Source organism: Pan troglodytes, chromosome 18, assembly GCF_028858775.2.
Source record: "Pan troglodytes isolate AG18354 chromosome 18, NHGRI_mPanTro3-v2.0_pri, whole genome shotgun sequence".
NCBI lineage: Eukaryota > Metazoa > Chordata > Mammalia > Primates > Hominidae > Pan > Pan troglodytes.
This window is the reverse complement of record NC_072416.2, coordinates 31,164,233-31,188,198: the sequence shown is the minus strand read 5'-3', so window position 1 is coordinate 31,188,198 and position 23,966 is coordinate 31,164,233. Positions and strand designations below refer to the sequence as shown.

Here is a 23,966-nt window from a genome sequence, read left to right as displayed (position 1 = left end):
GGCATCATTAACGCTTCCCCCAGGGGCAGAAGGGGCCAGATTGGTGGCTCTGGGGTGCATCCCCTCACCTATGATTAGGCTTGCAAAAAAGAACTTGGCTAAACTTTATATTGTGGATATCTGTGTCTGCCTCCCACCTTCCTGTGACTTCCTTGATGGCAGATGCCATGTATGAAACGCTGCTGAATTTCTAGAGCCCTGCACATTAGTAGGACTCCATTTTCCATCAGCTGAGTGACCTGGGAGGCACACTAGAGAGGGCACATTTCTTTTCTTTTCTTTTTTTTGTTTTGAGACAGTCTCACTCTGTCACCCAGGCTGGAGTGTAGTGGCGCAGTCTCAGCTCACTGCAACCTCTGCCTCCTGGGTTCAAGTGATTCTCCTGCCTCAGCCTCCCAAGTAGCTGGGATTACAGGTGCGTGCCACCACACCTGGTTAATTTTTGTATCTTTAGTAGAGACAGGGTTTCACCATGTTAGCCAGGCTGCTTTCGAACTCCTGACCTCAGGTGATCTGCCCACCTTGGCCTCCCAAAGTGCTGGGATGACAGGCATGAGCCACCACGCCCAGATGAGAGGGCACATTTCCAACTGCATTCTGAAGGCCTGGTGGTGAGAAAGAGCATATAGAGGTGGCACAGCCCATAGCAGAGATGAGGCCAAGGACAAAAAGAGAATGCAGGATGCCGCTTTCCACCTAGAAGAAGGTAAGGGTATGATTCCTTATTTGGAACTACATAAAGTGACCTTGCTCTACTTCTCCTCCCCATACCCTCCTTCTCCCCTCCCCAGCCCCACTTTCCTATTCCAATTAGGGCAATTCTATGAAATCACAGCATCAGAATCTTAGGCCTTAAAATCATTTAGTCTGGCCAGGTGCAGTGGCTCACGCCTGTAGTCCTAGCACTTTGGGAAGCCAAGGCGGGTGGACTGCTTGAGCTCAGGAGTTTGAGGCCACCCTGGGCAACGTGGCAAAATCCAGTCTCTACAAAAAATACAGAAATTAGCTGGGCACAGTGGTGCGCACCTGCTGTCCCAGCTACTCGGGAGGCTGAGGTGGGAGGATCACCTGAGCCTGGGAGGTCAAGGTTGCAGCAAACCAAGATCCTGCCACTGCACTCCAGCCTGGGGAACAGAGCAAAACCCTGTCAAAAAAAAAAAAAAAATCTGGTCTAAGCACCACCTTTGATGGAGGCAGGAATCCTGCAGCAGCCTGGAGCCAACCCAATGGCTCCCTGCCTCTGGTGCTCTATTTCTTATCACCATACAGGTCTCTAAGTTCACCTTTAGGTCTAACATTGTATGAATGATTGTCAGCAACTTTCCAATTTTTTTCATATATATATATTTATTTTATTTTATTTTTTACTTTTTCTTTTTTTGAGACAGGATCTCACTCTGTCACCCAGGCTGGAGTGCAGTGGCGTGATCATAGCTCACTGTAGCTTCAACCTCCTGGGCACAAGTGATCCTCCCACCTCAGCTTCCAAGGTACCTGTGACTACAGGAATGCGCCACCATGCCCGGCTAATTTTGTTTTATATATATATATTTGTACCTTGGTTTTCTCATCTGTAACACCAGGGGTTGAAGTGCTGTGATATTTTTTGGTTCTAGGATAATTTGGAAATAGGGATCTCTTAACATCTTGGATACTGCCAATAGATCATTCAGGAAATCCCTTTAGATGAGTGTTATGTTTACTTAGGTCTCTAAAACAATTTGTAAGGTCAACAGATGGGGATAAGAATGACCTGAAGCTGGTCGTCTTTGTTCGCAACCAGAAACAGTCCTGCCTCAAAAAAAAAAAAAAAAAAAAAAAAAAAAAAAAAAAAGGGAGTAGGCAGGTGGCCATATTTGTTTCTGGCAAGTGAGTGCTGAAGGAAAGGAGCTGAAGCCTCCCACAGCCATAACTGGTGCTGGCAGGCTACTGTCTCGGTCTTGGGCGCCACTGATCTAAGGTCACGGCTCTGCTTGCTGCTCCCACCTGCTCCAGTTTAAAACCTGCGGTTCCAGGGTTCTCCAGCCCCTCCCTTTCTCACGCTCCGAAGCCGAGAAGGCCCAAAGCGAAGACAGAGAGGACCCGGAAGTAGGGAAAACCTCTGAGCACGTGATGGGGGAACACGCGGGTGCTGTCACGTGATCCGACAAACGGCCTCTGCATAGTGCAGAACATTCTGCTGCTTTTAAAGGTACAGGCCTCAGGGTCCCTGCTGTAGACGGGGCGGGGGCAGAGTACGATGGGTGGGGCGTGGTGGGTCGTAGGGCGCTCGAGATGGAGCCCCCAGCTTTCTTGATGGATCGCGGGGCGCGAGTGCCCTAGACAAGGCGGAGCTGGGACCGGCAATCGGGCGTTGATCCTTGTCACCTGTCGCAGACCCTTATCCCTCCCGTGGGAGCCCCCTTTGGACACTCTATGACCCTGGACCCTCGGGGGACCTGAACTTGATGCGATGGGAGGCTGTGCAGGCTCGCGGCGGCGCTTTTCGGATTCCGAGGGTGAGTATTCCCGCCCACCCTCATGGAACGACCACCTCTGGCTCGCAGCCCACCTGAGGGGAATGAGAGCTGACTCGGCCCCAGGAGGACACGCATGGAGCGGTCGTGCACCTGAGAGTAGGTGGGGGTCATGCCCTCTTCTCGCTCTCCCAGGGGAGGAGACCGTCCCGGAGCCCCGGCTCCCTCTGTTGGACCATCATCAGGGCGCGCATTGGAAGAACGCGGTGGGCTTCTGGTGAGTGGCCTGAGACTTCAGCAAGTGACAATGGCATGAGAAGAGGGAAGTGACCGGAGGAAAGGGGGAAGAAAGAGTTAAGCTGCGCAAAGGAGCTGAACCCAGAAATATTTACTGAATCCACTGGTTTGCCCCGGGGGCAGCATGTAAAATTTCCAAACTTCACTCCTTATCACCTTCCGGATTTAGCAAGATCCTCATACCTACCACCTGTAGGATTATTTACTTTTTTCTTCCAGCCAATTCAGCCTTAACGTTTTTTAATGCACATATTTTTAAAAAGAAAACTTTAAATCACGACTCCACTTGGAAAACCAGCGTTTTCCTAATGAACGTTTAAATAAATGCATCACTACTAAAACTTTTTATTTTTTTAATTTATTTTATTTTATCTTATTTTTTTTTCTTTTTGAGACAGGGTCTTGCTCTGTTGCCCAGGTTGGAATGCAGTAGTGCAATCACAGCTCCCTGCAGCCTGGAACTCCTGGGCTCAAGTGATTCTCCCACCTCAGCCTCCAAGTAGGTGTGGCTACAGGTGTGCACCACCGCATCTGCCTAATTTTTAAATTTTTTTATAGAGATGGGGGTCTCACTATGGGACCTGGGCTGGTCTCAAACTCGTGGCCTCAAGTGATCCTCCTACCTCAACCTTCCAAAGTGCTGAGATTACAAGCATGAGCCACCATGCCGGGCCTGAACCTTTTTTTTTTTTTTTTTTTTTGCTTTGAGCCGGAGTCTCTCTCTGTCCTCCAGGCTGGAGTGCAGTGGCGCAATCTCGGCTCACTGCAAACTCCGCCTCCCAGGTTCACACCATTCTTCTGCCTCAGCCTCCGGAGTAGCTGAGACTACAGGCGCCTGCCACCACGCCCGGCTATTTTTTTGTATTTTTAGTAGAGATGGGGGTTTCACCGCGTTATCCAGGATGGTCTCGATCTCCTGACCTCGTGATCCGCCCGCCTCGGCCTCCCAAAGTGCTGGGATTACAGGTGTGAGCCACCGCGCCCAGCTTTTTTTTTTTTTTAATTTTATTTTATTTTTGAGACAGAGTCTCACTCTATCACCCAGGCTGGAGAGCAGTGGCACAATCTCGGCTCACCGAAACCTCCACCTCCAAGGTTCAAGCAATTCTCCTGTCTCAGCTCCCCGAGTAGCTGGGATTACAGGCGCGTGCCACCAGACACAGCTAATTTTTTGTATTTTTAGTAAAGACAGGATTTCACCATGTTGGTCAGGCTGGTCTGGAACTCCTGACCTTAGGTGATCCGCTTGCCTCCACTTCCCAAAGTGCTGGGATTACAGGCGTGAGCCACCATGCCCCGCCATGACATAGGGGGCTTTGGGATCACAGACTTGGATTCACTTCCAGCCTCCAAGGCCTCTCCCAGAAATTCTCTGTGACCACTCTCCTTTTTTTTTTTTTTTTTTTTTTTTTGAGATAGAGTCTTGCTCTTGTAGCCCAGGCTGGAGTGCAATGGCACAATCTCGGCTTACTGCAACCTCCGCCTTTCGGGTTCAAGTGGTTCTCCTGCCTCAGCCTCCTGAGTAGCTAGGATTACAGGCATGTGCAACTTCGCCCAGCTAATTTTGTATTTTTTAGTAGAGATGGGGTTTCTCCATATTGGTCAGGCTGGTCTCGAACTCCTGACCTCAGGCGATCCGCCCGCCTCGGCCCCTCAAAGTGCGGGAATTACAGGTGTGAGCCACTGCACTCGGCCTCTTCCTTTTTATTTTTTATTTTTGTGACAGGGTCTTGCTCTGTCACCCAGGCTAGAGTGCAGTGGCATGATCACAGTTCACTGCAGCCTCTGACTCCTGGACTCAAGCAATCCTCCCACCTCAGCCTCCCAAGTAGCTGGGACTATAGTGCAAGCCACCACACCTGGCTAATTTTTAAATTTTTTGTAGAGATGGGGGTCTCGCTATCTTGCCCAAGCACCAAAGCCTGTATTTTTGACCCCAACATTGAATGAGGATGGGATCTGGTGATGGAGGGAAAAAAAAGAGGGGGCTGATTGAAGGGCACAGGTAAGGGAAGGTTTGGCACAAAGGCTACAGATGGCTGCAGGATGAGGAGGGAGTTGAGACCTGTCCTGCTCCTTCCAGGCTGCTGGGCCTTTGCAACAACTTCTCTTATGTGGTGATGCTGAGTGCCGCCCACGACATCCTTAGCCACAAGAGGACATCGGGAAACCAGAGCCATGTAAGTGACTCTCTACCACCACCACCATGGTTAGTCCCTGTGGGAAGATGAGGGGGTGGGACAAGGTGGGGTAAAGTTTCCAGTCTCTGGCTGGGCGCAGTGGCTCACACCTGTAATCCCAGCAGTTTGGGAGGCTGAGGCGGGCGGATCACTTGAAGTCAGGAGTTCGAGACCAGCCTGGCCAACATGGTGAAACTCCGACTCTACTAAAAATACAAAAACTAGCTGGGTGTGGTGGCACACACCTGTAGTCTGAGCTATTCAGGAGGCTGAGGCAGGAGAATTGCTTGAAGCCAGGAGGTGGAAGTTGCAATGAGCCAAGATCACACCACTGCACTCTAGCTTGGGCAACAGAGTGAGACTCCATCTCAAAAAAAAGAAAGCTCTTGAATGTATTATCTAAACAAAGTCCATTTACAGGGCCATCTGTGGCCTGTGGTCTAGTAGTGTGAGACTCATATGGAAACCCCCTCTTCATTGTGCATGCAGAGACGCTGAGGTCCTGAGAAGTCAGTCACTGCTGACCCAAAGCCATCCTTCAAGTGAAGGCAGAGCTGGGACGGGAGCCAGGCTCTGTGTGTCTATCCCTCTGCCTCCAGGGTGAAAGACATGCTTTTCTCCCATTAGGTGGACCCAGGCCCAACGCCGATGCCCCACAACAGCTCATCACGATTTGACTGCAACTCTGTCTCTACGGCTGTGCGTACTCATCTCACCTGGTCCTTGCCTGACCCAGGGCCCCTGGGTCTATAGACCCCACTCCCAGCCCTTCACTACCCAGCTGGGACTGTCATGATTAAAACAGTTGAGACCTGGGCTGGGCGCACTGGCTCACACTTGTAATCCCAGCACTTTGGGAGACCAAGGTGGGAGGATCACTTGAGCCTAGGAGTTTGAGACCAGCCTGGGCAGTATAGTGAGACCCCCATCTTAAGGAAAAAAATTAAAATATATATATATATGTATAATAATTGAGACCTTAATATAATTTCTGAGGCTGAGGCGGATGGATCACTTGAGACCAGGAGTTCAAGACCAGCCTGGCCAACATGGTGAAACCCCATCTGTACTAAAAATACAAAAATTAGCCAGGCATGGTGGTGCACGCCTGTAATCCCAGCTACTCGGGAGGCTGAGGCAGGAGAATCACTTGAACCCAGGAGGTGGAGGTTGTAGTGAGCCAAGATCGAGCCACTACACTCCAGCCTGGGTGGCAGAATGAGACTCACTCTCAAAAAAAAAAAAAAAAAAAATATATATATATATATATAGTTTCTGAGTCCTTTCTGTCTGTAGCATATATTAGCTCGTTTAAGCCACACAGCAGTCCTGTGAGCTAGGCGCTATGATATTCCCATTTTCCAGATGAGGAAACTGAAGCTCAGAGAGTATAAACTCTTGACACACAACTAAGGAGTGGCAGAGCTGAGACTTGAACCCAGGCGTGCCTGACTCCAGAGCCTGTGTTTGTAGCAGGCCTGTTTGGCCAGCTCCTGCCTCTCCTTGGCCACGTGGTTGGGAGGGTTGTCCCATGGAAGCTCTGCGGTCTCACTCTATTCTCCTGTCCCAGGCTGTGCTCCTGGCGGACATCCTCCCCACACTCGTCATCAAATTGTTGGCTCCTCTTGGCCTTCACCTGCTGCCCTACAGGTCTGGGTGAGGGTAGTGGGAGGCAGGGTGGGCAGGAGCTGAGAAAGGGGAGGCCGGGATGGCTGAGATGCTGAGAGTAGAGACCGACCTTCCCCCTCCCTTCCCTTCTCACCCCCTCAGCCCCCGGGTTCTCATCAGTGGGATTTGTGCTGCTGGAAGCTTCATCCTGGTTGCCTTTTCTCATTCTGTGGGGACCAGCCTGTGTGGTGAGTGTGTGGTTCTGTGTCAGATGGGGAGCCCCGAGGAACCGCATCAGAGCATTTGTGGGAAGAGTCTCCCCAGCCTCCCAGAGGAAAGGGATTCATTCTGTCACCCTTAGAAGCCTGCTAGGGCTATCAGCAGTAGGAGATGGGAGACTGGGACAATTTGGAGGGGTAGGCAGTGGAGGAGATGGGAGAAAATGGATGAATTAGATGGAGATTGAGGTGAACAAAGTCAAGACTCTGTGATGGACCAGGCACAGCGACTCATGCCTATAATCCCAGCACTTTGGAAAGCCAAGGCAGGCAGATCACCTGAGGTCAGGAGTTTGAAACCAGCCTGGCCAACATGGAGAAACCCCGTCTCTACCAAAAATACAAAAATTAGCTGGGTGTGGTGGCAGGAGCCTGTAATCCCAGCTACTCGGGAGGCTGAGGCAGGAGAATCTCTTGAACCTGGGAGGCAGAGGTTGCAGTGAGCCGAGATCACGCCACTGTACTCCAGCCTGGGTGACAGGGCGAGACTCCGTCTCCAAAAAGAAAAGAAAAGAAAAAGACTGATGAAGGGGCAGAGACATCAAGGGTGCATGTCTGCCCCTGGTCTGATAACTGGGTGGATGGAGGTGCCACTCTCCATGAAGGGACATGCAAGGGAGTGGGGCTCTGCCTCAGACCTGGAACCTGGCCTATGCATGGGATCTATTGGAGCCTCTATGAGCTGATACTGAGGAGGCCATGGCCAGACACATTAGAGGCCTGGGCAGTGTGGCAAGGTGAGGTGTGACCATCCCAGTGCTTGTCCTCCCCCCAGGTGTGGTCTTCGCTAGCATCTCATCAGGCCTTGGGGAGGTCACCTTCCTCTCCCTCACTGCCTTCTACCCCAGGTAAGCAGGTGGAGCAGGGAGTGTGGGGAGAGGCTGTCCCATGGTCAGCCTAGGTCCTCCTGAATGTTCCTGTGTTCTCCTTCCCAGGGCCGTGATCTCCTGGTGGTCCTCAGGGACTGGGGGAGCTGGGCTGCTGGGGGCCCTGTCCTACCTGGGCCTCACCCAGGCTGGCCTCTCCCCTCAGCAGACCCTGCTGTCCATGCTGGGTATCCCTGCCCTGCTGCTGGCCAGGTGAGCTGCCCTGAGCCGGGAGGGAGAGGGGTCCAAGGAGAGAAAACTTGGCCATGGCTGGGTGTGGTGGCTCACGCCTGTAATCCCAGCACTTTGGGAGGCCAAGGAGGGCGGATCGCCTAAGGTCAGGAAACCAGCCTGGCCAACATGGTGAAACCCCGTCTCTACTAAAAATACAACAATTAGCCAGGTGTGGTGGCGGGTGCCTGTAGTCCCAACTACTCAGGAGGCTGAGGCAGGAGAATCGCTTGAACCCCGGAGGCAGTGGTGGCAGTGAGCCGAGATCGTGCCATTGCACTCCAGCCCGGGCGACAGAGTGAGACTCTGTCTCAGGAAGAAAAAAAAAAAGAAAGAAAGAAAAGAAAACTTGATTATGATTGCAATCTTCAAGTCCCTACCTTGCTGTGAAGGGAGGTGGAATCTGGACTCTGATAGCCCCAGGTGTGAGTCCTGGAGCTGCCACTTTTTAGCTTTGTAGTGTTGAACGAGTTACTCCACCTCTCTGAACCCTCAGTTTCCCCATATCTCAAATGGCAGTTGTTCTTGCTTTCCTTGGAGGTGATGAGGGTAATGCATTCAGCACAGTGTGGTTCCCAAGGTGCTTAGAAGTAGGATGAGGGTGGACTTTATTTGATTAGTTCCTTTTTTTTTTTTTTTTTTTAATCAGTGTTGACCAGGTTGGCCTCGAATGTGTAGCCTTGCCTGCCTGCGTGCCAGGGCAACCGGCCTGAACCATGGTGACTCCCTTTTTTTTTTTTTTTTTTTTTTGAGACGGAGTCTCATTGTGTCACTCAGGCTGGAGTGCAGTGACTGGTGTGATCTCAGCTCACTGCAGCCTCGGCCTCCTGGGCTCTAGTGATTCTCCTGCCTCAGCCTCCCGAGTAGCTGGGACTACAGGCCCATGCCACCATGCCTGGCTAATTTTTTATATTTTTAGTAGAGACGGGGTTTCACTGTGTTGGACAGGCTGGTCTCAAACTCCTGACCTCAAGTGATCCACCTGCCTTGGCCTCCCATAATGCTAGGAATACAGGCGTGAGCCACCGTGCCCGGCCTGATTAGTTCTGTGTATTTTCATGCATATTACAAAACACTTTGGCCGGGCATGGTGGCTCACACCTGTTATCCCAGCACTTTGGGAGGCCGAGGCGGGCGCACCACGAGGTCAGGAGTTTGAGACCAGCCTGGCCAATATGGTGAAACCCCGTCTCTACTAAAAATACAAAAATTAGCCAGGCTTGGTGGCGGTTGCCTGTAGTCCCAGCTACTTGGGAGGCTGAGGAGAAGAATCGCTTGAACCCAGGAGGCAGAGGTTGCAGTGAGCCGTGATTGTGCCACTGCACTCCAGGCTGGGCAACAGAGCGAGACTCCGTCTAAAAAAAAAAAAACACACACACTTTGAACTAGCCAGACACACCTGGCCCTTCACAAGATTAGTGCTTAGGTCAAGTCTAAGTAGAAAAAGTGAGTCCATTTAAAGAAAAATATTAAGTAAAAAAATATATATACAGGAGGAATATGGATATGGCAAATAACATGAAGCCAGAACCTAAGTGACTAAAATCGAGGAAGTTCTGGCCTAGCACAGAGTGAACGTACAATTAATGGGAGCTAGAGCAACCATTAGAATAATAATGGCCAGAAAACAGAACTGACTCGCTAGGTATGAGCCAGCAGTCCGAACAAGGGCCTGCTGAGCACAGTGGCTCACAGCTGTAATCCCAGTGCTTTAGGAGGCTGAGGCTGGAGGACCACTAGAGGCTAGAAATTTGAGACCAGCCTGGGCAACATAGCGAGACTCCATTTATACAAAAAATGGAAAATATGAGGCAGGCTTGGTGGCACATGCCTGTAGTCCCCGCTACTTGGGAGGCTGAGGCGGGAGGATTGCTTGAGCCTGGGAGGTCGCGGCTGCAGTGAGCTATGATTGCACCACTGCATTCCAGCCTGGATGCTGGAGAAAGACCCTGTCTCTGAAAAAAATCAAAACAAAATGAAGGCCCATGAATAGGAACAAGGAGATAAATTCAGCTCCAAAGAAGGAAGCCTTTGTCCACAATTGGAGCTCTCCCGCACAGCGTAGAAGCCTTAGAGGCAGTGAGCTACCCATCTTTGGAAGTGTTCAAAGGTAGAGGTGTTCCCTGGGAAAAGTGGCCTAGATGGTCCCTGGGGACCTTCCCAGCCAGTAGGGTTTTCTGACCCTGCCTTCATCCTACTCCTAGCTATTTCTTGTTGCTCACATCTCCTGAGGCCCAGGACCCTGGAGGGGAAGAAGAGGCAGAGAGCGCAGCCCGGCAGCCCCTCATAAGAACTGAGGCCCCGGAGTCGAAGCCAGGTAGGAGACACAGACCCTCAGAGAGGTCACTTTCTTTCTCTCTGGGTTTGGCCTTTTCCTCTCTGCAATAGGCAAAGCTAAGAGGGGAAAGAGAGTGAGTGTACTGGTTATGGGAAAAGCCTTTGTCTATTTGAGAAATACTTGTTGAGGACGAGCACAGTGGCTCACGCCTGTAATATCTCAGCACTTTGGGAGGCTGAGGCAGGAGGACCGCTTGAGCTCAGAAGTCTGAGTCCAGCCTGGGCAACAGAGCAAGACCTTGTCGCAAAAAAAAGAAAAGAAAAGCAAGGAAGGAAGGGAGGGAGAGAAGGAGGGATATTAATTGAGTACTTACCATGTGCCAGGCATTCCAATCACAAGTGCTGAGGCCCTGCGGTGGGGATAAGCTGGGATGTTCTAGAACCAGAGAATGGCCAGTGAGACTGGGCAGGGTGGGCCAATGGCCATCTGTGGAGCTGTACAAGAGACATTGGCCGGGCGTGGTGGTTCACACCTGTAATCCCAGCACTTTGGGAGGCTGAGGCAGATGGATCATCTGAGATCAAGAGTTTGAGACCAGTCTGGCCAACATGGTAAAACCCCGTCTCTACTAAAAATAAAAAAATTAGCCAGGTGTGGTGGTGCATGCCTGTAGTCCCAGCCACTCGGGAAGCTGAGGCACGAGAATCACTTGAACCCAGGAGGCAGAGGCTGCAGTGAGCTGAGATTGCACCACTGCACTGCAGCCTGGGCAACTGAGTGAGACTCTGTCTCAAAAAATAAAAAAAAATTAAAAATCAAAGAGACGTGAAGAGGTCTCACCTGGTTAGCTTTTATTTTCATCATGATAAAGTATGTATATTACTCGAAGTTTACCATTTTATTATTTTTTATCTTACTTTATTTTTTTGAGGCGGAGTTTCGCTCTTGTTGCCCAGGCTGGAGTGCAATGGCGCAATCTCAGCTCACTACAACCTCTGCCTCCCGGGTTCAAGTGATTCTCCTGCCTCAGCCACCCGAGTAGCTGGGACTACAGGCACCTGCCACCACACATGGCTAATTTTTGTATTTTTAGTAGAGATGGGGTTTCTCCATGTTGGCCAGGGTGGTCTTGAACTCCTGACCTCAGGTGATCCGCCCACCTCAGTCTCCCAAGGTGCTGGGATTACAAGCATGAGCCACTGTGCCCAGCCATTTTAACCATTTTTAAGTGTCCAATCCAGTGGCATGTAAGTGAGTTCCCACTGTTGCGTGGTCTGGTTAATTCTGTCATACCGGTGCCTCTTTGCCGAGTCTTCAGTGTGAAAACTTCATCTGCCCTTCTCTCTCTGTTCCCCTGCAGGCTCCAGCTCCAGCCTCTCCCTTCGGGAAAGGTGGACAGTGTTCAAGGTTCGGATGATGGCTGGGGTATGTCCCTGTGGGGCTTGCTCACCTCCAGGCCCCCCGCTTATATCTTCTGCCTTTTCCAGGGTCTGCTGTGGTACATTGTTCCCTTGGTCGTAGTTTACTTTGCCGAGTATTTCATTAACCAGGGACTTGTACGTGAGGGGTGCTAGGAGGGGTGTGGAGGTGGCGATTGGGGCTGGGACCCACACGGCCCCGTCCATCTCCCCTGTCTGGTATTTGTTGCAGTTTGAACTCCTCTTTTTCCGGAACACTTCCCTGAGTCATGCTCAGCAATACCGCTGGTAAGAGGAGCGAGGGCAGTGGGCTGGGAGGGCGCCGTGGTGATGCAGCTGCGCTGCCCAGTAGGCACTGGGGGGAGCGGGATGGCCCTGGAGGAGCCTCCTCTCCTACCCTCAACCCTAACCTCAGGTACCAGATGCTGTACCAGGCTGGCGTCTTTGCCTCCCGCTCTTCTCTCCGCTGCTGTCGCATCCGTTTCACCTGGGCCCTGGCCCTGCTGCAGGTACCAAACCCCTGCCCCTCACTTCACTCCCACCTTGGCTCCCAGCTTGGCTCCCAGCTTGGCTCCCAGCTTCCCCAAACCCCCTGCTTCTCACTATCAGTGGGAAGTGTAAAATTTTTTTTTTTTTTTGAGACAGAGTCTCGCTCTGTCGTCCAGGCTGGAGTGCAGTAGCGCAATCTTGGCTTACTGCAACCTCTGCCTCCCGGGTTCAAGTGACTCTCCTGCCTCAGTCTCCTGAGTAGCTGGGATTACAGGTGCCCGCCACCATACCTGGCTAATTTTTGTATTTTTAGTAGAGATGGGATTTTGCCATATTGGCTGGTCTTGAACTCCTGACCTCAGGTGATCTGCCGGCCTCAGCCTCCCAAAGTGCTGGGATTACAGGGAAGTGTAAATTGTACACTATCATTTCTTAGCACAGGGAACCAAAGTCCAGCAGAGCTCCATGTAAAATGTATATCCTCAGGAGCCAAGCAAAACTGAGCTTCAGTAGTCAGCCACTGTGTGACTTAGGGCAGGTCTCAGAACTTCTCTGAGCCTCAATTTCCTCATGTATAAATTGGGTGTGGCCAATACCTATTTTTCAGGGTAGTTGTAAGAAATAGAGATGAGAGAAAGAATCGAAGAACAAGATTTTGTAGTGTGTGTGTTTGTGTGTGTGTGTGTTGTAAGCATTGGGATTGGGCCGGGCCAGGTGGCTCATGCCTGTAATCCCAGCACTATGGGAGGCTGAGGCAGGTGGATCATTTGAGCTTGGTAGTTCAAGTCCAGCCTGGGCAACATGGCACAATCACATCTCTACAAAAATTAGCCAGGTGCAGTGGCGCACACCTGTAGTCTTAGCTACTGGGAAGCTGAGGTGGGAGGATCACTTGAACCCATGAGGTCAAGGCTGCAGTAACCAAGGTCATGCCACTGCACTCCAGCCTAGGCAATAGAGCGAGACCCTGTCTCCCAGAAAAAGAAAAAAGAAAGGAAAAGTCGGAACCTTCCTCTGTCGCCTAGGCTGGAGTACAGTGGCATGATCATAGGTCATTTACCTCAGGCAAAGAGACAGGCTTTCAAATAATGTTTCTAACTACAAGAAAATGTACAGTTCTTTTATTCTAGATAGTTAATTATAATAGAATTGGTGACTTTGAAGTCAGTGGGTTATTTATCTTGAGGGTGGTGAGCAAATTCAACTGCCCTTGGCAAACAGTAGTTTACAGCTTTAAGGGCGCAAACACCCTTCCTTACAACAGTCTAATAAAAGGAGTTTCATATAACCAGCATTCATTGTTTCAAGGTTACAAATCCACAGCCCCTGCAGGTAACTGTTACAATAAACTGTCAACTGTGACAGGAAAGTCCTCTGCCTTTGAAATTTAGGAACTTGGCCAGTCCTGGTGGCTCACACTTGTAATCCCAGCACTTTGGGAGGCCAAGGCAGGTGAATCACCTGAGGTCAGGATCAGGAGTTTGAGACCAGTCTGGCCAACACAGTGAAACCCCGTCTCTACTAAAAATACAAAAATTAGTTGGGCGTGGTGGCACCTGCCTGTCATCTCAGCTACTCGCTAGGCTGAGGCAGGAGAATTGCTTGAACCCCGGATATGGAGGTTGCAGTGAGCCGAGATTGCAGTACTGTACTCCAGCCTGGGCCACAGAGCGAGACTCCATCTCCAAAAAAAAAAGACTTAGGAACTCAATTCTGTGATAGCAAAATACAGAAATAGAGATTATACTTTAGGCTAGGTGTTGTGGCTCACACCTGTAATCCCAATGCTTTTGGAGGCTAGGGTGGGAGGATCACTTGAAGCCAGGAGCTTGAGACCAGACTGGGCAACATAGTGAGACCCCCCACCTCTACAAAAAATTTAAAAAAAAAAAAATAAGCCAGGTGGGAGAATTGCTTGAGCCCAGAAGTTTGAGAGAGCAGCCTGGGTAACATCACGAGACCTCATCTCTACAAAAAATAACAACAGGGTGTGGTGACATTCACCTGTAATCCCAGCTACTCGGGAGGCTGAGGCAGGAGGATCGCTTTAGCCCAGGAGTTCCAGGCTGCAGTGAGCCATAATCATGCCACTGTACCCCAGCCTGGGTGAGACCCTATCTCAAAAAAAAAAGATTACACTTTCATATTATGGCAAAGCATGTAAATATCCTCCAGCCTCCTTCCTTATTTATCTGAGCAGTGCTGCAAGCCCAGGGTTTGTACCCAGAAAACCCCAAATTTATAACTCAGGGTGCTTGTAGATACCACTGAAACATGTAGCTTATGGTTTTAAGCTACATGTTTTTAGCTATAATGTTTTTTGTTTTGTTTTGTTTTTTGAGATGGAGTCTCGCTCTGTTGCCCAGGCTGGAATGTAGCGGTGCAATCTTGGCTCACTGCAACCCCTGCCTCCCAGATTCAAGCGATTCTCAAGCCTCAGCCTTCCGAGTAGCTGGGATTACAGGTGCGCGCCACCACGCCCAGCAAATTTTTTGTTTTGTTTTGTTTTGTTTTTTAGAGACAGAGTTTCGCTCTTGTAGCTCAGGCTAGAGTACAATGGCGTGATCTTGGCTCACTGCAACCTCCGCCTCCCAGGTTCAGGCGATTCTTCTGCCTCAGCCTCCTGCGTAGCTGGGATTACAGGCACGTGCCACCACACCTGGCTAATTTTTGTATTTTTTAGTAGAGATGGGGTTTCGCCATGTTGGCCAGGCTGGTCTTGAACTCCTGACCTCAGGTGATCCACCCGCCTTGGCCTTCCAAAGTGCTGGGATTACAGGTGTGAGCCACCACACCTGGCTAGAGGTGTGTCCTTTTTAATGCTCAGCTTTAAGTCCACCTCAGATTTAATGAATTAGGACCTCTAGGGTAAGCCCTGCTTGGGGCATTTGTACCTAGATCCCCAGGCGATTCTTACATATACGAAAAGTATGAACCGCCAGGAGGAGGCCTACACACTGCACAAGAGGCAATGTGGTGTGGTCAGGGCTGGGAGGATGGCACCTCCTTGAGAGACTGGGGCACAGAGGTGGGACCTACACCCTGGGGTGGGGATCAAAGAGGCTTCCTGGCCAGGTGCGGTGGCTCCTGCCTATAATCCCAGCACTTTGGGAGGCTGAGGCAGGGGGGCAGCGACTGCTTGAGACCAGGAGTTCGAGCCCAGCTGAATAGGATGCCCGGCTACTCCCACCTTGTTTTACCATCGTGAACCAACAGTTTTTCAAACAGGGGCAATTTTGCTGCCCAGGGGATGTTTGGCAACGTCTGCAGGCATGCTTTGGTTGTCACAACTGAGGGATGCTATGGGCATCTAGCGGGCAGAGGCCAGGGATCCTGCTAAATGCGCTGCCATATACAGGACAGCCCTCACCATGCAGAACAACCAGCACCAAATGCCAAGAGTGCTGCAATTGAGAAATCCTGGTTTCGATGGTCCCACTTCCTTTAAGAAGCCTCCGTTTTTTTTTTTTTTTTTTTTTTTATGAGACAGGATCTTGCTCTGTCACCCAGGCTGGAGTGCAGTGGCACAATCATAGCTTACTGCAGCCTCCACCTCCTGGGTTCAAGCAATCCTCCTGTCTCAGACTCCCGAGTAGCTGGGACTGCAGGTGCGTACCACCATGCTCAACTAATTTTTAAATTTTTTGTAGAGACGGAGTTTTGTTATGTTGCCCAGGCTGGTCTCGAACTCCTGGCCTCAAGTGATCATCCCACCTTGGTCTCCCAATGTGCTGGTATTACCTGCATGAGCCACTGCACCAGGCTGAGGTTGAGAATTTTTTTTTTTCTTTTTTTTGGGATGGAGTCTCTCTCTGTTTCCCAGGCTGGAGTGCAGTGCTGTGATCTTGGCTCACTGCAGCCTCTGCCTCCCAGGTTCAAGTGATTCTCCTGCCTCAGCCTTCCAAGTAGCTGGGACTACAGGACCACTACACCCAGATAATTTTTGTATTTTTAGTTGAGATGGGGTTTTACCATGTTTAGTAGAGACCAGGCCAGGCTGGTCTCGAAATCCTGACCTCAGGTGATCCACCCACCTCAGCCTCCCAATGTGCTGGAATTACAGGCATGAGCCACCACACCCAGCCTATTATGAATACTTTTAAAAGGCAATCAGGCTGGGTGTGGTGGCTCGTGCCTTTAATCCCAGCACTTTGGGAAGCAAAGGCAGGCGGACCACTTGAGGTCAGGAGTTCAAGGCCAGCCTGGCCAACATGGTGAGATCTCATCTCTACTAAAAGTACAAAAATTAGGTGTGGTGGCAGGCACCTGTGATCGCAGCTACTCAGGAGGCTGAGGCAGAAGTATCGCTTGAACCTAGGAGGTGGAGTTTGCAGTGAGCCAAGATTATGTCCAGCCTAGGCTACAGAGCAAGACTCTGTCTCAAAAACCAAACAAAAAAAGAGAATGAGACAGAGCCATATGCACTGATACCGAATGAGCTGCAAGATATATGAATAATGAAATAAGATGCAGGAAACAATGGTAGAGACAGGTATGTTCCAGGTAGACGCACACACACACACACACATACCCTGATCTATATAATTCATATATATATATTGAATATATATATATACACACACATATATGTATACATACACACATACAATACATCTATCTATATCCTTTCTGTCTCTATCTAGTCATTTCTTGGTATCCTCAGGGGATTAGTTCTAGGATTCCTGGGAGATACCAAAACCTGTACATACTCAAGTCCCGCAGTTGCCCCTGTGGAACCTGTGGTTACAAAATGTGGGCCCTTGGTATACATGGGTTTCAAATCCAGTGAATACTGTTATTTTTGATTGACATTTCGTTCCAGATGTGGAATCCACCTGTATGGAGGATTGACTGTATTTATTGAATAAAATCCACATATACGTAGACCTACACATTGTTCAAGAGTCAACTCTGTGTGTGTGTGTGTGTGTGTGTGTGTGTGTGTGTGTGTGTGTACACAAAGAGAGATATGGAGAGAGAGGGCACAAAGGGACATCTGGAAGATAATGCTATAAACTGACAATTGTGTTTGCTTCTAGAGAGAAAAGCTGATGAACATGAGGTCAGGGCAGGAAGGAAACATTTTTTCCTGTCTATTTTTTCTTCCTGTGTATTCTGTTGTACCATTTTCATTTTGTAAAAATGTACACATATTATTTAAAAATAAAGAGAGCTGGGCGTGGTGGCTCACGCCTGTAATCCCAGCATTTTGGGAGGCCGAGGCGGGTGGATCACCTGAGGTCAGGAGTTCGAGACCAGCTTGGACAACATGGTGAAACCCCTTCTCTATTACAAATACAAAAATTAGCTGGATGTGGTGGTGCACGTCTGTAAATCCCAGCTACTTGGGAGGCTGAGGCAGGAGAATTGCTTGAAACTGGGAGGCGGAGGTTGAAGTGAGCCAAGATCATACCATTGCACTCCAGCCTGGGCAACAAGAGCAAAACTCCATCTCAAAAAAAAAAAAAAAAAGATATTTATGGATTTACAGATGTACGATGAACCTTGTTTTTTTTTTAACTTTTTTTTGGAGACAGAGTCTTGCTCTGTCACTCAGGCTGGAGTGCAGTGGCACGATCTTGGCTCACTGCAACCTCCACCTTCAGGGTTCAAGCAATTCTCCTGCCTCAGCCTCCTGAGTAGCTGGAATTACAGGCATCTGCCACCATGCCAGGTGAATTTTTGTATTTTTAGTAGAGATGGGGTTTCACCATGTTGGCCAGGCTGGTCTCGAATTCCTGACCTCAAGTGATCTGCCCACCTCTGCCTCCCAAAGTTTTGGGATTACAGGCATGAACCACCATGCCCAGCCTCATATTAAGTTTTGATGGTGCTGGGTGTGTTGTGAGTACATAGATGTCCATTGGAATAATCTTTATTCTTGTCTGTTGAAATATTTCACAATAAAAAATAAAACGGCCAGGTGTGGTAGCTCATGCCTATAATCCCAGCACTTTGGAAGAGCATGCTCTTCCGTTCCCAGCACTTCCCTGTCCAGCTCCCATATCAAAACCACCTTGAAAAATGTAACACAGTCCCTTGCACTAAAACCTCTGCCGATGGCGGCTTCAAACCACAGGCCTATAAAGACCTGCAAGATCTAGCATCGTCTACTTTTTTTTTTTTTTTTTTTTGAGACAGAGTCTTGCTCTGTCACCCAGGCTGGAATGCAGTGGTGTGATCTCTGCTCACTGCAATCTCTTCCTCCTGGGTTCAAGTGATTCTCCAGCCTCAGCCTCCCACGTAGCTGGGATTACAGGCAGGTGACACTGTGCCAGGCTAATTTTCGTATTTTTTAGTAGACACGCGGTTTTGCCATATTGGCCAGGCTGGTCTCGAACTCCTGACCTCAGGTGATCCACCCACCTCAGCCTCCCAGAGTGTTGGAATTACAGGAGTGAGCCACTGTGCCTGGCTAGCATTGTCTACTTTTTTTTTTTTTTTTTTTTTGAGATGGAGTTTCGCTTTTGTTGTCCAGGCTGGAGTCCAATGGCTCGATCTCGGCTCACCACAACCTCCGCCTCCCGGGTTCAGGTGATTCTCCTGCCTCAGCCTCCCGAGTAGCTTGGCTTACAGGCATGCACCACCACGCCTGGCTAATTTTGTATTTTTAGTAGAGATGGGGTTTCTCCATATTGGTCAGGCTGGTCTCGAACTCCCGACCTCGGGTAATCCGCCTGCCTCGGTCTCCCAAAGTGCTAGGATTACAGGCGTGAGTGAGCCACCGCACCCGGCAGGATTATCTACTTCTATACTATTAATGCCTATTAATGCTGTAATTACACGCGTGAGCCACTGCGCCCCGCCGATCTTCGTGTTTTAAATCCCGACACCAACGCGCGGTAGGATTCGCGACGCCTGCAGCCAAGGTCTCAGCGCCCGGTTCCCTCAGGCTTGTCCCCGCCCCCTTATGGCGCGAAGGCCACTGGGATTTGTAGTCTCCCAGTGTAGTTAGTCGGCGCTTCCCGGAAGTGACGCGAGGACCCGCCTTCTCTCTCGGCGTTTCCGCTGTCAGGGCCCTGCGGTGTGACTCGCGGGCTCAGCTGGTTGGTATTTTTTGGGCCTCGTGCTTCGTGGTGGGAGACCCAGGTCGAGGTCCGGGTGGGGCCGGTGAGGGGTTGGGCGTCGGGAGGTGTTGGCTCGGGCCTCTTCGCGTGGCCGGTGACGCCTTGGCTCCCCCGCAGGTCCGGCCGTAGCACCTCCGCGCCGTCGCCATGTCGCGGTTTTTCACCACCGGTTCGGACAGCGAGTCCGAGTCGTCCCTGTCCGGGGAGGAGCTCGTCACCAAACCTGTCGGAGGCAACTATGGCAAACAGTGAGTTGCGGGGGCTGTGGCTGTGACCATTCTGGGAGTGCGGGGTTAGGCAGGCTGTGGAACGCAGTGCACATGGGAGGGATGGAGGTGAGGGCGGGGAGAGTGGGTTTGGACAATGACCGGAGTTTGCAGGATCGGAGCGGTGTTGGAGAGAGACAGCCTTAGAGGGCTGTGATAGCCGGTAGCCACCCACCAGGCACAAGGGATAGAATCACAGAGGTTTCCCAAGCCAGATCTGTTGCATCAGCTTCTTAACTGGCCTTAAGTCTACAGCCTCTACCTGTCTCCTCTCATTTTACCGCCGAGAAGTCCTTAGTGGCTTCTCACTGCTCACAGAAGGAAATGCAAAATGCTTGATTGGTATCTGGGAGCCCCCTGATGCGACTCTGAAGTCTGGTCACCTGCTGTGTACGCAGGTGCTTAAACATTTTATATGCCTGTTCACCTCTACGTAAATACCCGTCTGCCATTTCTGTACATTAATTTTTTTTTTTTTTACCCTTTGGAACAATAGAATGGTTTTTCTTTTTCCTTTTTTTTTTCTTTTTTTGAGGGGTCATAGCTCACTGCTGCCTCGACCTTCAGATCTCAAGCGATCCTCCCACCTCAGCCTCTCAAGTAGATGGGACTACAGGTGCACGCCATCGCAGCAGGCTAATTGTTTTTAATTTTTTGTAGAGAAGGTGTCTCACTGTGTTGCTTAGACTGGTTCTGAACTCCTGGGCTCAAGTGAACCTCCCGCCCAGCATTCTAAAGTGTTGGGGTTACAGGAATGAGCCACTGTGCCCCACTGGAATGGTGTTTCTTAAACATCTGCCACGTTTGTGCTACTGTTTTAAAAGTATGTATTGCACATGTATATGCCAATATGCATATGGTTTTGTATCACTTCCCCAGGTGGAAACCAGTGTCATTTGCCATAAAATACCAAATAATCCAGGCTGGGCAGGTGGCTCAAGCCTGTAATCCCAGCACTTTGGGAGGCTGATTACTTGAGGTCAAGAGTTTGAGACCAGCATGGCCAATAAGGTGAAACCCCGTCTCTACTAAAAATACAAAAATTAGCCGGTTGTGGTGGCACATGCCTGTAACCCCAGCAACTTAGGAGGCTGAGGCAGGAGAATCTCTTGAACCTTGGAGGCGGAGGTTGCAGTGAGCCGAGATTGCGCCATTGCACTCCAGCCTGGGCGATAAAAGCAAAACTCCACCTCAAAAAACACCGCTAAAATAATCCAAAAAATAATAAAAAGGGAAAAGAGGCAGGCAAGATGGTGCATGCCTGTAGTCCCAACTACTCTGGAGGCTGAGGTGGGAGGATCCCTTGAAACTCAGGAGTTGGAGGCTGCCTGGGCAACATAGTGAGACCTTATCTCTTAACAAACCAAAAGAGTAGAGATACTGTTGCTGACTGTGAGCCTGTGGTCTGGTCTTATTATCATAGAAAAATACTAGCAGTGGAGGTGTTAATACCATTGAGACTTTCTCCTTGCTGTTGGCCTCTCATACTTTGGGAAATGTTGCTAAGATCTAGTTTAGGTACCACCTCCCTAAAGCCTTTTCTGTTCATTATAGCTCAAGTATCATTTTTCTCTACCTCTTTTTTTATTCATTACTTCTGTGGTGACTTGCGTCTCTATGTCATTAGTTGCACAGTAAATTAGCACTTTCATTTGTTTTTGAGAGGATAGTGAATGTCATCTTTGTGTTGCTACAACACTGAGCAAAAGGCCTTACTTAGTGTACACTTAAAAGATTGAGTTGTATATGAAGTGGCCCTGAGGAGGAGTCAAAAAGAGGATGGGTGTGGTGTGGATGGCCTGGATTACTTAGTTCTACCTGTCCTGAGTAGGGAAATACGGATCTCTTGGAAAGACTGGGAAAGGAGGTTAATGGCCTCTGTTCCTTCCAAACAGGCCATTGTTGCTGAGCGAGGATGAAGAAGATACCAAGAGAGTTGTCCACAGTGCCAAGGACAAGAGGTAAAGCCATGGCGAGGCTGGGTGATGGGAGTCTCTGGGAGCAATGAAGCTGTGGGGAGGCTGGGTGATAGGAGTCTCTGGGAGCAGTGGTGAGTTTTCCCTCGGTGGGCACGTTCAATGTGGTATCGGGCTCCCAACCCGGGTTTGAGGAGCTGACCAACCTTATCCGGACCATCCGTAATGCCATGAAGATTCGTGATGTCACCAAGTGCCTGGAAGAGTTTGAGCTCCTGGGAAAAGCATATGGGAAGGCCAAAAGCATTGTGGACAAAGAAGGTGTCCCCCGGTTCTATATCCGCATCCTGGCTGACCTAGAGGACTATCTTAATGAGGTGTGATGCCTATATTTATTACCACCACTTATTCATGGTTTTGTACTTTTAGTGGTGGGATGTATGGGATCTTTTAAAAATAAGCTAACAGATGTAGTTCATAAGTAGTACCAGCGGTGTTCCAATAGCAAGACTCAAAAGTGGAGAAGAAGCCTGGAGTTTAGGAAATGTTACTTAGTTTCAAATCACTGTTCTCTGTTTCTTTCCTCTTCTTCCCTTTAGCTTTGGGAAGATAAGGAAGGGAAGAAGAAGATGAACAAGAACAATGCCAAGGCTCTGAGCACCTTGCGTCAGAAGATCCGAAAATACAACCGTGATTTCGAGTCCCATATCACAAGCTACAAGCAGGTCGGGAGGCTAGAGGCACACTTACTGAACTGGGAACAGTGACCCCGTGACTGAGGCCCAAAGATGGAATTGCTAGTGGGAGGTGTGATTGGAGCAGGAAGATGACAGAACTGTCTGGGGTGGAGGGGTGGGGTGGGCTGATGGCTGGAGAGCATCCATGATTGTTCTCTCACTTCCCTCTCTGTCCAGAACCCTGAGCAGTCTGCGGATGAAGATGCTGAGAAAAATGAGGAGGATTCAGAAGGTGAGCAAAAGAACCTTTGTTGCAAATAGGAAGTCCAGAGTTAGTGCTGCCCTTGGCCTGGTTTCTTGGCTGCCCTCCAGTCTGGCTTTTCAACATTCAGGATCTTTTTCTCCCTCCATTACCACTAGGCTCTTCAGATGAGGATGAGGATGAGGACGGAGTCAGTGCTGCAACTTTCTTGAAGAAGAAATCAGAAGCTCCTTCTGGGGAGAGTCGCAAGTTCCTCAAAAAGATGGATGTAAGAGCCAGGGTTAGATGGATGATTTCCTGCCAGAGGTAGTTCCTGAGTCCCTGGGGGAGAAAGACAAGACTCAAACCCCTAGGGTTGGGAGGGGTGGAATTTAGTGGAATTGAGAACAAGCTTCCTCTTACATCAGAGCAGTGGGCAAACAGGGATCTGGGCCCAGCTCTGCCGGGGGAAGCTGTGTGTGTTCCTGCGGCCAAATTGCAGCATCACTCTGGGACTTGATGGTGAGTCCCAGCCCTTGGTATCTTGATTCCATGAGTAGCTGCTCTTGTTCTACTCATGAAAATAAATCTCGAACATGCGTTAGTAAGGAGGAGACACCAGTCGATCTCCCTATCTTCTTGCCGATCCTCTTTTCTTCCCTCTAAGGATGAAGATGAGGACTCAGAAGATTCCGAAGATGATGAAGACTGGGACACAGGTTCCACATCTTCCGATTCCGACTCAGAGGAGGAAGAAGGGAAACAAACCGCGCTGGCCTCAAGATTTCTTAAAAAGTAAGGAAAGTAGTGGGACCTAGGGTTACACTGGAACTGGTGGAAAGCTCCTAATTGTCTGGAAGGTTATTGATTCTTCCATGGAGTCCTTTTAGGTTGGAGCAGCCAACTATTAGCATTTTACAGTAGGATCAGAGAGTCAAGTACATTAGTTGGCTAAAGTCACGAAGCTAATGTGTCCTAAAGATGAGAATTGAAGGCTCCAGAGTCCAAATATTTACCCACAGCCTTACTCACTGCGTGTGGATTGGGTGCAAATCTCACTTTGGCACCCGATACCTGTGTGACATTGGACAAACTACTTAGCCTGTCTAATCTTCAGTTTTCTCATCTGTAAAATAAGGCAGGGAACCTCCCTTCCAGAATAGCTGCAGGAATACAGGGAGGTGTGATGTAAGAAAGTAGTTCATCTAGGACTGACGTGTGGTGAGCCCTCAGTGTGCGTTGCTACTGTGTTACCCTTCCTGATAACTTCTTAGTACACATACAGCATACAGACTGCCGCAAGTGTTCATGACCTTTACTGGGACAGTCAGAATAGGGGAGGATCCCAGTGTGGATTCTGTCTCCCAGCCTTTATGAGCTGTACGACATTGTATAAGTTACTTGACCTTAAGTCTTAGTGTCTCCCTTTGAAATAAAAGTGATACCTGCTCTTTTGTATCCCATGGGAGTGAAATCTCAAGCTCACTAAAAATAGCGCTTTTATTTATTTTTTCTTAGCCAGTTTGCGCAAACTACAGATAAAAAGTGCTTTTTTTGAGACAGGGTCTCGCTCTTCCCAGGCTGGAGTGTAGTGATGCAATCTTGGCTCACTGCAACCACAACCTCTTGGGCTCAGGTGATCTTCCCACCTCAGGCTCCTGGGTAGCTGGGACTACAGGTACACTCCAGTACATCCGG

General features: G+C 49.7%; 2 protein-coding genes across 21 annotated transcripts in view; both read left to right on the top strand.

The window, feature by feature from the left end:
* The first annotated feature begins 516 nt into the window (after positions 1–516).
* Positions 517–19,052, top strand: LOC737549 (battenin). 18 transcript variants are annotated; one of them, XM_054669100.2, is made up of 15 exons: positions 517–706; positions 2,016–2,191; positions 2,377–2,733; positions 4,837–4,933; positions 5,561–5,632; positions 6,504–6,583; positions 6,704–6,789; positions 7,595–7,667; positions 7,755–7,898; positions 10,121–10,233; positions 11,555–11,601; positions 11,682–11,750; positions 11,845–11,900; positions 12,028–12,121; positions 18,555–18,665. In XM_054669100.2, exons 3-15 carry the CDS (start codon positions 2,453–2,455, stop codon positions 18,663–18,665), a joined length of 1,323 nt encoding a protein of 440 aa, XP_054525075.1. In that variant the 5' UTR covers positions 517–706; positions 2,016–2,191; positions 2,377–2,452. The 18 variants fall into 18 exon arrangements, 16 of the variants coding, with proteins under 16 accessions (XP_054525075.1, XP_054525074.1, XP_054525073.1 ...); XM_054669099.2 differs by having other exon boundaries at positions 1,996–2,191; XM_054669098.2 differs by lacking the exon at positions 517–706 and having other exon boundaries at positions 1,877–2,191.
* LOC129135256 (eukaryotic translation initiation factor 3 subunit C-like) overlaps positions 19,043–23,966 on the top strand; it is a 43,342-nt gene continuing 38,418 nt past the window's right edge. The window contains exons 1-8 of one of the 3 annotated variants that reach the window (XM_054669117.2): positions 19,043–19,147; positions 19,286–19,416; positions 21,330–21,394; positions 21,537–21,727; positions 21,950–22,075; positions 22,265–22,319; positions 22,448–22,557; positions 22,936–23,063. In XM_054669117.2, the coding sequence (XP_054525092.1) occupies positions 19,316–19,416; positions 21,330–21,394; positions 21,537–21,727; positions 21,950–22,075; positions 22,265–22,319; positions 22,448–22,557; positions 22,936–23,063 (776 nt within the window). In that variant the 5' untranslated portion in view covers positions 19,043–19,147; positions 19,286–19,315. Of the gene's footprint in view, positions 19,148–19,285; positions 19,417–21,329; positions 21,395–21,422; positions 21,728–21,949; positions 22,076–22,264; positions 22,320–22,447; positions 22,558–22,935; positions 23,064–23,966 lie in introns of those variants that run through there. The other 2 variants (XR_010152320.1, XM_063796897.1) reach the window with 2 other exon arrangements.

Coding starts and splice junctions, on each gene's coding strand:
- LOC737549 (XM_054669100.2), top strand. CDS start 2,453: ATGGGAGGCTGTGCAGGCTCGCGGCGGCGCTTTTCGGATTCCGAGGGT. Junction 4,934..5,560: donor CATCGGGAAACCAGAGCCAT/GTAAGTGACTCT, acceptor TTCTCCCATTAG/GTGGACCCAGGCCCAACGCC. Junction 11,602..11,681: donor AAAGGTGGACAGTGTTCAAG/GTTCGGATGATG, acceptor TGCCTTTTCCAG/GGTCTGCTGTGGTACATTGT.